Genomic DNA, 12263 nt, shown 5'->3' on the forward strand with positions numbered 1-12263 from the left:
ATATTCTCATTTTAAAAAAAAAACCCTATCCTATATGCTAATATAAGTTGGATTCAATAGTTTACTTTACATAATGCTTTGATACGTTATTTCCAATAAATTTAATATTCTACCTGAATAAAAAATTTGATTACCAAACTTGATTACTAATAATTTATTTCACGATTCTGGAAAAAAAAAATTACTTTACTTAAAACTCAACTAATTAAAATCCATGAAATTTAAAATTCTACCAAAACTAAAATTCAATTACTAAAATTTTCGTTTAATTTAAAATTAATTAATTATTTTAATTATATATCTTAATTTTATATTTTAATTTTAAAGAAACTTATACACTCTACAAAGTAGCTCAATATATGTATACTATCCTCATTACACGTACTTTGTGTGTGGGATGAGGTTTTTTTTTTTTTTTTTTGTTGTCTAATGTCAATTTTCCTTTTAATTTTTTTTTTGGATAAGTATGTTTTGGAAATATGGATTAGTAGGAGAGTGTCTTATTTTGATGGCATTTTAAGTAGAGTTGGAGAAATATTTTTACCGGATTGTCCTTAAGTTTTTTCGTGTTAAACCTAAGGTTTAGAGATATTTATGAACCATATATAAATCTAGTTCAAAGATGGGAATTCCCTTATATATAATACATAGATATAGATATAAATATCATGCCATAAAATATTATGTCATGGTTGCGTGGTGCATTTGGGAGCGTCGGAACAGGGTCAGGTTGCGGCAGCAAGCTTGGGGGGTTGGGGAGGTGTGTTGGCATGCTTTTGAACTGTTGAAAGAGTTCCATGATGTGCATAAAAAGGTTTATCGGATGGTTGTTCGTAGTAGTGATTCTTGGTGGAAACCTCCGGCCTCTCGTATGTATAAAATCAACTTTGATGGTGCTTTATTTGAGGAGCAGACTTGTGCAGGTCTAAGAGTGGTTATCAGGGATTCGACGGGATTGGTCATTGGTGCTTTGAGCCAAAAAATTAGGCACCCAGGTTCTGTGGACATGGTGGAGGCTCTAGCCGCTAGTAGAGCCATTGTTTTTTCCAAGGAGCTTTGTCTTCAGTCCATAGTGGTGGAGGGTGATTCCTTACGGGTTATCCAAGCTATAGTTGCCGCTAGGCCTTCGAGGACTATGTTTGGTCATGTTATTGCTGAAATTCATAGTTTAGTTTCTAATGTTGATTGTACAGTTTGTCATGTTAAGAGAAAGGGGAATAAACTTGCTCATGCCCTCGCTCGTAGAGTAGTTGCATCTGCTGATTTTGATATGTGGTTAAAAGATCTACCATGTGATTTGGAGGATGTTTTTTAGTTTGATTTGCTTTAATAAATTTTCTTACTAGGGTTCTCAAAAAATATAGTTTCAATTTATTTATATAATTTTTAATTAAGCTGCTAATTGTCTATTCATCATGCTCATATTATAATTTCATATCCAGCTGACGGAGTTCTCTTATAAGTAAGCTTATATTTAAATTTTAGCAAGGCAAAGTCCCTCTTTTATCGCTGAAAAAAAAATTGTAATTTTGTTTTATTATTTCTTATCTTTATTTAGAAAAATATAATTATTTCTTTTTTGGTTTGGAATAAACTATATATTACAAACCATAACATTAAAAATATTTTGCTTATCTAGTTCATCATCAATCCTTTTTTTTTTTTTAAATTGAGATCAGACACCAGGTGTGTGTTCGGGTTACAGTAAAAAATTAAAATTATTTTATTATTCAGCTTATTTTTGTTACTATTCATGAGTTCCACTGCACTTTTTGATACTATTCATGACCCTACTTTACTATTTCAACTAACTTTTACCTTCATCTACAGTATTTTTAGCAATAATTTTTTAGTTTCAGCAAAATAAGCGGCATCCAAACACACCTCTAGTGTCCGTTTGGCTACAAATTAAAAAGCCAGCTTATTTTACTATTCAACTTATTTTTGCTACTATTCATGGGTCTCACTGCACTTTTTGGTACTATTCATGGGTCTTACTATATTATTTCAGCTAACTTTTACCTTTATTTACAGTACTTTCAGCAAAAAGTTTTCAATTTTAGCAAAATAAGCGGATCCTAAACAAACCCTTAATGCAATAATTCTTAATGGCTTAGATTAAGAGTTGAAAAAAGTAGTTTTTTGTATCCGTTTAGGAACAATTTATTTAATTATTTTGTTAAAATTTTGTTACTAAAAATGCACTAAAATATACTTGTACTTTATAAAAATGAAAAAAAATATAAAAATAAAAAAGCTAAAAAAAAATTAGCTTATAAATTAATCTCATACACATTAAGAATGTGACAGTGATAAAAAAAAATTTTGAGTTTTTTTTTTTTTTTCTCGAGAAACAATGAAATTTTGAGTTTGGATAAAATATCAATTGCTTGGCACTGTTATTTAAATAACCATTTTTAGTATTTAAACAATAATAACACTTCTAACACTTAATTCTATAACACGCATACTACAGACTAAACAACAATATTTAAACACCACTCCCAAACGGCCCTATTGCAACCAATCCTAAATTCCTAATCCTTCTTTTTTTTTTTTTTAGCAAAAGGAAAAACTAGTTCATGATCAATCCAACATCAAATCGTCCCGATCATGACAATCAACGGTTCGGATTTCAGCTCCCCTCCCTATATAAAAAAAAACCCGCGTGCGCTCAAAATTTCCGTCTCTTCTCCTCCTGACTAGGTTTGTCAGAAAATCTCAAACACCAACTCCTTTTCAGTACTTTCACATCACTACTTTCTTTTCAAAAATATAAAATTTCTCCATAAAAAAATAAAAAAAAATTCCCAGAAATTCCAATCTCACCGTCCATTCTCACCCCCATCAACGGCCCTAACTCTCCCACGTCATTAAGTTTCACTTTTACTTTTTTTCCCAAATCAACAAAACTATATATATATAATCAAATATCCCTTCTCTCTATCTCCATCTCTCTCTCTCTCTGTGAAAGTACAACTAGTTCTCTGTTCACTCCCTCATTCTCTCTCTCTCTCTCTCTCACAGTCAGTTCCGAATTTCCGATCTCCCACAGAACCCTAGTTTCACTGCTACAAAGTCACGATCTACTGGTTTTCGTTCGAATTCTCGGCTCGAAGGTTCCGATTTTCGCACATTCATTGCTCGATTCTCCATTGTTTTCTTGTTTCTCTTCTTTCGGTCACAATCTAGGGATCTTTCTCTCTTCCATTGTGATTCGAAGGAGAATTCTTGTGCGAGAGAGAAAGAAAGAGAAAGGTGCTTTTTTTTTTTTTTTTGAGAGGCGGATGATGAGATACGGTAGATGAACGATGCCGGTACTGCGTAGCGAAGTGCGCAAGAGCCGGGCAGCAGCAGCAGCAGCAGAAGCGAAGCAGATTCGGAAACCGCAGCCGAAGCCGAAAGAGCAGAGGAAGCCGTTGAAGAATCGAATCGAAGTAGGGGAGGCTATTGCGACCAGGACGCGGCGGAGGAGTGCGGCGGCCGCGGCAGCGAATACCAATACCAACAACAACAACAACAACAACAATAAGAAGCAGAGAGTGGGCAATGAGGACGTAGGCGCCGCGAAAGCCGCGGAGAAGAAGAAGAAGGAGGAGGAAGAGAATCGGAGTTTGGAGAAGGAGGAGGAAGAGGAGGAGGAGGAGGAGGAAGAGGAAGAGGAAGAGGAGGTAGGGGAGAAGGAGATGGATGAGAATGAGAGTGGGGGGAGAAGTAATGACAAGGCACATGCCGGTGGTGATGACGAAGGAAGCGTAGCTCCTATTCCTGACAGGGTTTGTTTTTTCGGCTTTAACATTTGGAATTGCTTATAAATATGCATATACATTGTTGCTTTTTTGATTAGGTAGCAATTTTTTTACCTATATAATTGCAAAGGGTGAATCTTGAAAGCTGTTTTAGAACTTGGGTGGTTCTGTTTGTTTCTTTGAGTTACAATATAGGTTTTGGGTTCATTGGTATTGTGGTTGTTTCATTTCAAGTCCTTGAAATTAGGGTTTTTAAATGGAGAATTATGATTTCTTTATTTAGGTGGGAAGTATTTGAAGATATTTTTTGGAATGCAATGTTAGCTTAAATGTATGGTATAACTTTTTCATATTGATAGGAAAAAAGTCATTGTAGCTCAATTGACACCTCTTGGTATATATATAGATTGTGATTAGTAAGTTACACATGCACCTAGTGGACCTTGAACCCATAACCTCACTCATCAGTGTGAATGCCCCTGGATTACCTGGCAATTGGTTCTAGCCGATGAGGTTATTAGCCTGTAGGTTTTACTGGCTAGAGGTGGGTCCAAATGGCTCATCGTTATGAAGTTTCCCTAAGTTATCCCAAAGAAAGAAAGAAAAAAAAAAAAAAAAAAACCTTGCGGGGTGGGGGGTGGGAGATGTGGCAATTGAGCTAGAGCTCATTGGTGCAAATCTTATAAATGTCTGGGTTATCTTTAAATATTTTTTGTTGGTGAAAAATCCTCAAACCTCAAATCTGTTGTGTTGTTAAAGTTGATATCCAACAATTCTTCTTTAAATTCTTAAACCAATTGCATCTTTAGGAAGTGTTTGGACTGGATTGTTTGAAGTAGCCCGATGGTGACTGGCATTTCTTCTTTGGCCTTGGTACAATAATATCATGTGACCTTTTCCAGTGGTTTCCAATGTCATAAGAGACCATGGGGTTGAGAATTTTTTTTTTAGTTATAACTTCCTGTCAAATGTATGTTGTTTGAAGCTTGATCTATTTCATAAGCAGAGTAATTGTTTTTTTGGATGAGTTATATGGCATCTACTTTTGTATCTTGACGCTTGTTATTATGATTAATGTATAGTGTTATAATATCCAGAGTCCCTTCAATCATCTACTAATAATAACAATCAAGTGGTTACTCAAAGGTAGATTTATTTATTGATAAGTAACGAAAAAAATGTTATTAGAAAGAAAACAACCCTAGTAGTCTAGTGCACTGCTAGTGGTTACTCAAAGTTCAATGATCAATCAAATTTAAGAGAGAAAAAAAAGCAGCACTCCAATCCAACAAAGTATGAATGAAGGTTTTAATTTCAAGGATATTCTGTTCACATCCCTCAAAGCTAGATTTAAATCTAGGTTACACAAAGCTAGATTTAATTTACATATGTGTGTGCGTGCACACATGCATGCATGTATGTATGGGCTGACATAGGTCAAATTAGAGAATTTTTCCTACTGCAATTGTGGGATTTAGGCTTAGGAGAAATTGTGGATGTAGAGTTTAGAAATTTTTGAAGAAAGGATTATGGGTTATTAGGTGGATGTTATTTGGTAGAAGAAAATATGTGTGGTTTTAGGGCTTTGATATGTGAAAGAAAGGACTTGATTATGGGTTGTAAGCAAGAGGGAAAAGAGAGGATTTTATGGTATTGAAGGGTTTTATGAACAATACCTGTTAACAGTACCACAAGAAAGAAAAAAGAAAAAAAGAGAAGAAATGAATGAGAGGAACAATAAGGCCAATGTGCTTCAATACTCAAAACACTCAATATTTTGTTGATCACTTCTAAATCTTCTTTGAGTATATTGGCTATTTGTTGTACTAGTAGTATTAGGACTCTTAGTTTGACTAGTAAACTAACAGCCTAATGAAAGATTAACTTGGTCTCAAAGAAGAGAAAATCTGGATACTGCTCTTATAGAGAATTCTAGACCAACTAAACTACCAAAGTATCCTTGATTCACACGAATGGATGAAATTACATTTTTGCCCCTAAATACAAAATTGACCATGGTTTTTTTTTTTTTTTTTTTTTTTTTTTTTGGGATAGATTTATGGTTTAGTTTTATTAGACCATAACTAATATAAGAAAAACCCAAAAAAAATTTAATCTTACACATAACTAGACCTTTGAAACCACACAACTTTACTTCAATTGGACATCACATGTGGGTTCCATAAAATAAATCTTGAATAGACGAATATGCAAAGTCATAACAAATCAGTCATTCATAGCTGAACTTGCACACTAGGTTTATTTGTTTAAAGTGCTTTTTCTTTAATGATGCAAGGAGCACCAAAATTATTTCAAAATTTATTGTTTCAGCTTTTGGGTACTGGATTTTATTTTTGAATTAGTTTTCTTTTTGTATTTTGAATTTTGAATTTGATATTTAATTTTGTTAAGGATTTTATGGGATTTAATTATGGCCTGATAGGATATCTCTATTTTGATGTAATCTTGGAAGCCCTATTAAAATAGTGGCTCTTGTAATTGTGAAAACATTACAATTTGATTAGAAATTTTATAATTAGAGAATGTCTTTCCCTTTGTCTGGTGGTGATACCTTAGGTTTTGGGGCGAATTCTAGGTGGTGAAGTTTAGGATTTGTCCTATTTTATCTTCTTTTTCTTTTATTTCAATTTTCCTTCCCCTATCCTATCTCATTTAACCATTTAGAAATATGAAATGTTTGGTGGCAGCAGTGTCAATTGTATATTTTATTATTCATATTTTCTGTCCAGACTCAAGTTAATATGATCACCGTGTTGTTTGATAATATGCACGTGTTCATTCTGATTGGTTGCATCCTTTCAGATTGCTTTCTGTAGATGGGTGTCATTTTACTGAATACAAGAGAGAATCTACAAATATTGACAATGAAATAGAATTTAACGAATCTTTTGAAGCATTTTTTCTAGAAACTGATACTGAAGATATATGCATGTGGGAGCCCCTGTATCTGTTATTCTTAGTTTGGTCCGTATTGTTCATGGTGGAATCCAAAAAGTACAATAGCAAATTGGAATCATATTAGAAATGGGGTGTTGTACAAAATTACAACTGAATTATTTAATTAATTGAAGGTTAAATATATGAGGAAAATAGGCTGCATGCTATATGGAATTGTAAAGAAACTGCTGATTGTTTACAATCTGATATTTTATTGTTGTTAAAAATGCACTGCTGCACTTAAAGCCAAAAAGATCAAAGCCTTAAGATATCAACCCTTCCCTTGGTTGAAGCAAAGGTCATATAATAAGCACACCTTAGGCACGCTGTTCTGGTGCTTTTTGAACAAACACAAAGCACACCTAGGTGCATTTTTTAATTTTTTTGTTAAAAATATATGAATCATTAAAATTAATTGCTTGAACTTGAAGGAAATTACATGGACCATTGCTAAATTATTAAAACACTATTGTTAAGGTGCTATATTACACACATTATTTATTTATTTATTTTGTATATCAAAGGACAAAAACCATGATAATCTACTATTCCTGTGTTTGTTGGTCTTTGCCTTTTGGATATATTTAGATCGAACCATATACTTCTTTTGATCATGGCTAGCACAATTATTATTTTTATAAGCACAAGAAGATGATATAAAATGTTGTCTAAACTTTATATGACTAAATTATTATCATATTGTCCATTGATATTTCAAATTTACTATATTAAAGTTTTAAGAAATTGAAAGAACTTATGTAAAATTTGAACTTATAAACTTTGTTCAATTGCACTATCTATTTTAGCTAATAGGCAAATTGTATTATTATTTTATTTTATTTTCTATTATATATATATATATATATTTTAAATTATATGCTATGAATCTTTTTATTAGAGGTTATTTTATATTGTTTTTGGTAAATGTGCACTTTGCTTCATATCAATTAGGCTTGTGCTATGTGCATAGCCTTCAAGAGGCCCATGTGCTTGATGCTTTTATGAACAGGCATATGACGCAGCTCATATAATTGTATTTCAGATTTGGGCATTTCAGACTTTCCTCGTTAGTAGAGTTAGCATTATAAGCTTTGAAATTTTTACTAGGTCAGTATTTTACTTACGATGGATGCTATGAGCCTTCTGATCCAAGTATTCTGATGTTACTGAACATAACTAGCAACCAGTATTTTTTTTATACAATTTGGATGAACATGTGCATTTTCAGTGTGAGGATTTTGATTTTTTAAGTTGGGAATCCAAAAATATGACAGCCTTAGCCTAAGTATTGTGATATGGTAAAATATGTCATATCAATGGTCTACAATTGTGAGTTCCCGCTGGATTGATCCCATTTATGAAAGTAGTTGTAGGAAAATGTGGATACTCGATAGATCCCTAAAAATTGATGAAATTGTAACAGGTCTAGTTTTTGTAGCCCACTTGTGTTGACAGGACTTGTAGTTGATTCCTTGGTTTTGTTGGTGCAGGTTCAGGTTGGTGGCTCCCCAGTTTACAAAACAGAGAGAAAGTTGGGCAAGGGTGGGTTTGGACAAGTTTATGTTGGGCGGCGTGTTTCTGCAGTAAATACAAATGACAGAACCACTGTATCTGGAGCTGTTGAGGTATGATATTTAGTTTTTGTCATTTCCTTTTTTTTTTTTTTTTTTTTTTGCGAAAAAATGTTTGTTATCCCCCCACGCTCTCTTTATTTTCCCCCTCCAATAAACACTATGTTGACTTTGTAAAATAGGTGGCCTTAAAATTTGAGCACAAAAGTAGCAAAGGATGTAATTACGGACCACCATCTGAGTGGCAGGTGTACACGTGAGTGTAATTATTTCATTTAACTTGTTATGGTTATGAATTTTAATAATATTTGTGAATCTAGAACTTGCTCTTTTTGCTTGTAGTACTCTTGGTGGCAGTCATGGAGTACCTCGTGTACACTATAAAGGTCAACAGGGCGACTATTATGTCATGGTATGCTATTGCTTGCATTGTCTTGTTGATTCTGAATATGTAGAGCTTTAGTGTGATGCTTTTTTCAGTCCACACTGGCCTATTCTTGGAATGGTTTTTTGACAGAAAACTTTGTTGTGTGCAGGTTATGGATATGCTCGGTCCAAGCTTGTGGGATGTTTGGAATAATAACTCTCATATGTGAGTGCAATGAAATTGACTTTTAAGTTCATTAATCTTTTTTTGAGTCGTGAATTGTGTTATTAAGGCAATTTGTTAATTTCAGAATGTCCACTGAAATGGTTGCATGTATTGCCATTGAAGCAATATCCATTTTGGAGAAGATGCACTCTCGAGGGTAAGAATTCTTTTTCCTGGTAGGACTAGGCTTGTGTTTTTGTTGAATGATGATCACACTCTGCTGCCCCCTGCCCCCCGGTTGATTTTTTTTAGTTGTTGTTGGGGGGGGGGGGGGTGTTGTCTTTTCTGTAATTTTGTTGTGTTTGTAGCAAGTTAGAGGGTATCTATCCAGAAAAAATTTAGTTGTCTGTTATGAAGGAATGATGCATGCATTTTTACTATCTATTTGATAGAGGAATTGCTTGTAAAGTAACCTATCAGCTAATATTTTACAGTGTGTTAGAATTATGACAATAATTCCCCTTCTTTTCTTTTCGACAGATATGTGCATGGGGATGTAAAGCCAGAAAATTTTCTGCTTGGTACTCCAGGAACTCCTGACGAGAAAAAACTGTTCCTAGTTGATCTTGGATTAGGTACTTTTTCATTGAAGTTATTAAAATTTTAAGTAATTATTGTTTGTACTGTGCATTAGTCATTGTTCTATTACCTGCTTGGGCTCACAGCTTCTAGGTGGAGAGATGGTAATACTGGATTGCATGTTGAATATGACCAAAGACCAGATGTTTTCAGGTACAGCCATTGATTTTATCTGGATAGAGTGCAAAATGTTTATGTAGTTGCTATAACCTGGAATTTTGCTCCATGACTCATTATTTTGTGTTTTGACAGGGGAACAGTGCGTTATGCTAGTGTACATGCTCATTTAGGGAGAACTGGTAGCAGGAGAGATGATCTAGAATCTCTTGCATATACGCTGATTTTCCTTCTCCGAGGTCGGCTGCCTTGGCAAGGGTATCAGGTATGTCCTTTCTCTGCTTGTGAAATGTTTTTGTTTTGTGTAGCATCTAATCCTGTAACATAATGATGTTTGCAGGGAGACAATAAAGGATTCCTTGTTTGCAAGAAGAAGATGGCAACTTCTCCAGAAGTGATGTGCGGCCTTTGTCCACAGCCTTTCAGACAATTTGTTGAACATGTGGTGAACTTGAAGTTTGATGAAGAACCGGAATATGCAAAATACATTTCGCTGTTTGATGAAATTATCTGCCCAAATTTTGAAATCCGGCCAATCAACACAGAGGGTGCACAAAAGGTAATGATGTTCTCCTATGGTGTTCGTCTTTGTCAGTACTTTACTCTTTAGCTGGAGTTTATTTATCTAATGTTTGAAGGTAATAATGGCTGTTTCTAAGGCATAATTTACTTCTTGTGAAGCTTATTGGTCATAAGAGAGCCCGTTTGGCTATGGAGGAGGAAGAAGAGGATGGTCAACCAAAGAAGAAGGTGCGTAACGGCTTGCCAGCTAAACAATGGATTAGTGTTTACAATGGGCGTGAACCTATGAAGCAAAGGTACATCTATGCTCTAGTCATGCATGACGCATCATTCTCTTATCACTATGACTTTTTGTTCATTATGTCATCCTTTTGTGATTTGTAGTCTTGCATTGTATTTCACAAGATCCAAATGTGGAAAATCTTTAGAACATTTAGGATTTGGTGAGAGTTTGTGTTGTCTTGCCACTGTAGGTATCATTACAATGTGGCAGATATAAGGCTGTCCCAGCACATTGATAAAGGATACGAGGACAAATTATATGTCAGCAGTGTAGCTTCATGTCAGAACCTTTGGGCCCTAATTATGGATGCAGGCACTGGCTTTACTTCACAAGTTTATGAACTCTCACCATGTTTTCTTCACAAGGTATGCTGCTAATGTTATGGATTTTTCAGCAACTGTTTCACACTTTTGTGTTGTCATCACGTTGTCTATCTTAGTAAAGAATCTAATGTACTGTCTCTCTGCCTGTAGGAATGGATAATGGACCAATGGGAAAAGAACTATTATATCAGTGCAATAGCTGGAGCTACAAATGGGAGCTCCTTAGTAATAATGTCTAAGGGTTAGTCTTAAGGATGCTTATATTTTAGGTTTTCTGTGCCACGTGTTATTTAGTTGTGGTCTTACTGGCCAAGTTCTAATTCTGATTTTCTTTCAACTGACTTTTAATTTATTGAACCAGGTACGCATTATGTGCAGCAGTCATACAAAGTTAGTGAATCATTTCCTTACAAGTGGATAAACAAAAAATGGAGAGAGGGCTTCTTTGTAACTACTATGGCCACCTCTGGGAACAGATGGGGAATTGTCATGTCTCGTGGTGCAGCATTTTCTCGACAGGTCATCTTGGATTCAATAACAATATATTTGAATATGTTGTGTGGAGTATTAAGCATCAATAACTGACTGTTAATGCTTATTAAATTTCAGGTTGTTGAACTAGATTTCCATTACCCTAGTGAAGGTATTCACCGGCGGTGGGATTATGGATATCGAATCACAGCAACTGCGGCAACTTGCGATCAGGCCGCTTTTGTTCTTAGTGTTCCTAAGAGGAGGCATACAGAAGATGATTCAACTCAAGAAACACTTAGAACGTCTACTTTTCCTAGTACACATGTAAAGGTGAATTTTTCTATATTACTTTTACATGGTAGCTTTAATTAAGTTGTTTGGTTCTGATATTTTAAAGTCTTTCTGGATGCTTACTTAATGATGTGACTTGCAGGAGAAGTGGACGAGGAATCTTTATATTGCGTCTGTTTGTTATGGACGAACAGTTTCGTGATCTGCTAATGTTGTTTAGGGCTCCAGTGGACACCGTTACAGTCACAGGCACAGTCACAGATACCGCGTTGCTCTAATTGCCCACTATCCATTAGGGATATTTTGATGTTTATATGTGGCATTGTCAGGCTTAGAGAAATTTTGATTGCTATAGGCTTATTAAAATGTAATTAAATTAAACCGAGCAAAAACTCTTTTGGTCTTATTATGTTCGTCAATTTGCGGAAATTGGGTCTTGTTGATGTCAATGATAAGGAAAAGCCCATTTTTTTGAAAACCATGGTTGGACAGAATTGGTTTAACTGGCAACTGCTCGAAGCGGTCTCAGATCTGCTTCAAAGTTGTAAATTCTTGTAGGTCAGTCTGATATATTTGTTTGGGTAAAAGAGACTGAGAGATGGAGAGTGAGTGCGTGTGTGAGTGTGAGAGACCCGGCATATATGCCCAGTACAAGATATAATTTTCGGTGAACGAGAGATGAGGGGTGAAACTGAGATAACAAGAGACTGAGAAGGGTTGGGGGAACCTAGATCTGAGCTAGTACTCAAATTGTTTGTAAGAAATAATACGGCTAATAATTCGCACTAGTAAATTTGTTACATA

At 34.8% G+C, this 12263-nt stretch overlaps 2 protein-coding genes across 2 annotated transcripts; both read left to right on the plus strand.

Moving 5' to 3' along the window:
• The first annotated feature begins 688 nt into the window (after positions 1 to 688).
• Positions 689 to 1315, plus strand: LOC115990136. The gene has a single exon (XM_031113993.1). The coding sequence runs from the start codon at positions 689 to 691 to the stop codon at positions 1313 to 1315; it is 627 nt and encodes a 208-aa protein (XP_030969853.1).
• A 1619-nt stretch (positions 1316 to 2934) lies between these two features.
• On the plus strand, positions 2935 to 11937 carry LOC115991792 (casein kinase 1-like protein HD16). The gene is made up of 16 exons (XM_031115713.1): positions 2935 to 3776; positions 8198 to 8332; positions 8461 to 8534; positions 8621 to 8690; positions 8815 to 8870; positions 8956 to 9027; positions 9351 to 9445; positions 9536 to 9602; positions 9702 to 9831; positions 9907 to 10125; positions 10248 to 10384; positions 10562 to 10736; positions 10845 to 10935; positions 11056 to 11213; positions 11304 to 11498; positions 11602 to 11937. The coding sequence occupies exons 1-16, from the start codon at positions 3312 to 3314 to the stop codon at positions 11659 to 11661; spliced, it is 2199 nt and encodes a 732-aa protein (XP_030971573.1). The 5' UTR covers positions 2935 to 3311; the 3' UTR covers positions 11662 to 11937.
• Positions 11938 to 12263: the final 326 nt, after the last annotated feature.

Source organism: Quercus lobata, chromosome 5, assembly GCF_001633185.2.
Source record: "Quercus lobata isolate SW786 chromosome 5, ValleyOak3.0 Primary Assembly, whole genome shotgun sequence".
NCBI lineage: Eukaryota > Viridiplantae > Streptophyta > Magnoliopsida > Fagales > Fagaceae > Quercus > Quercus lobata.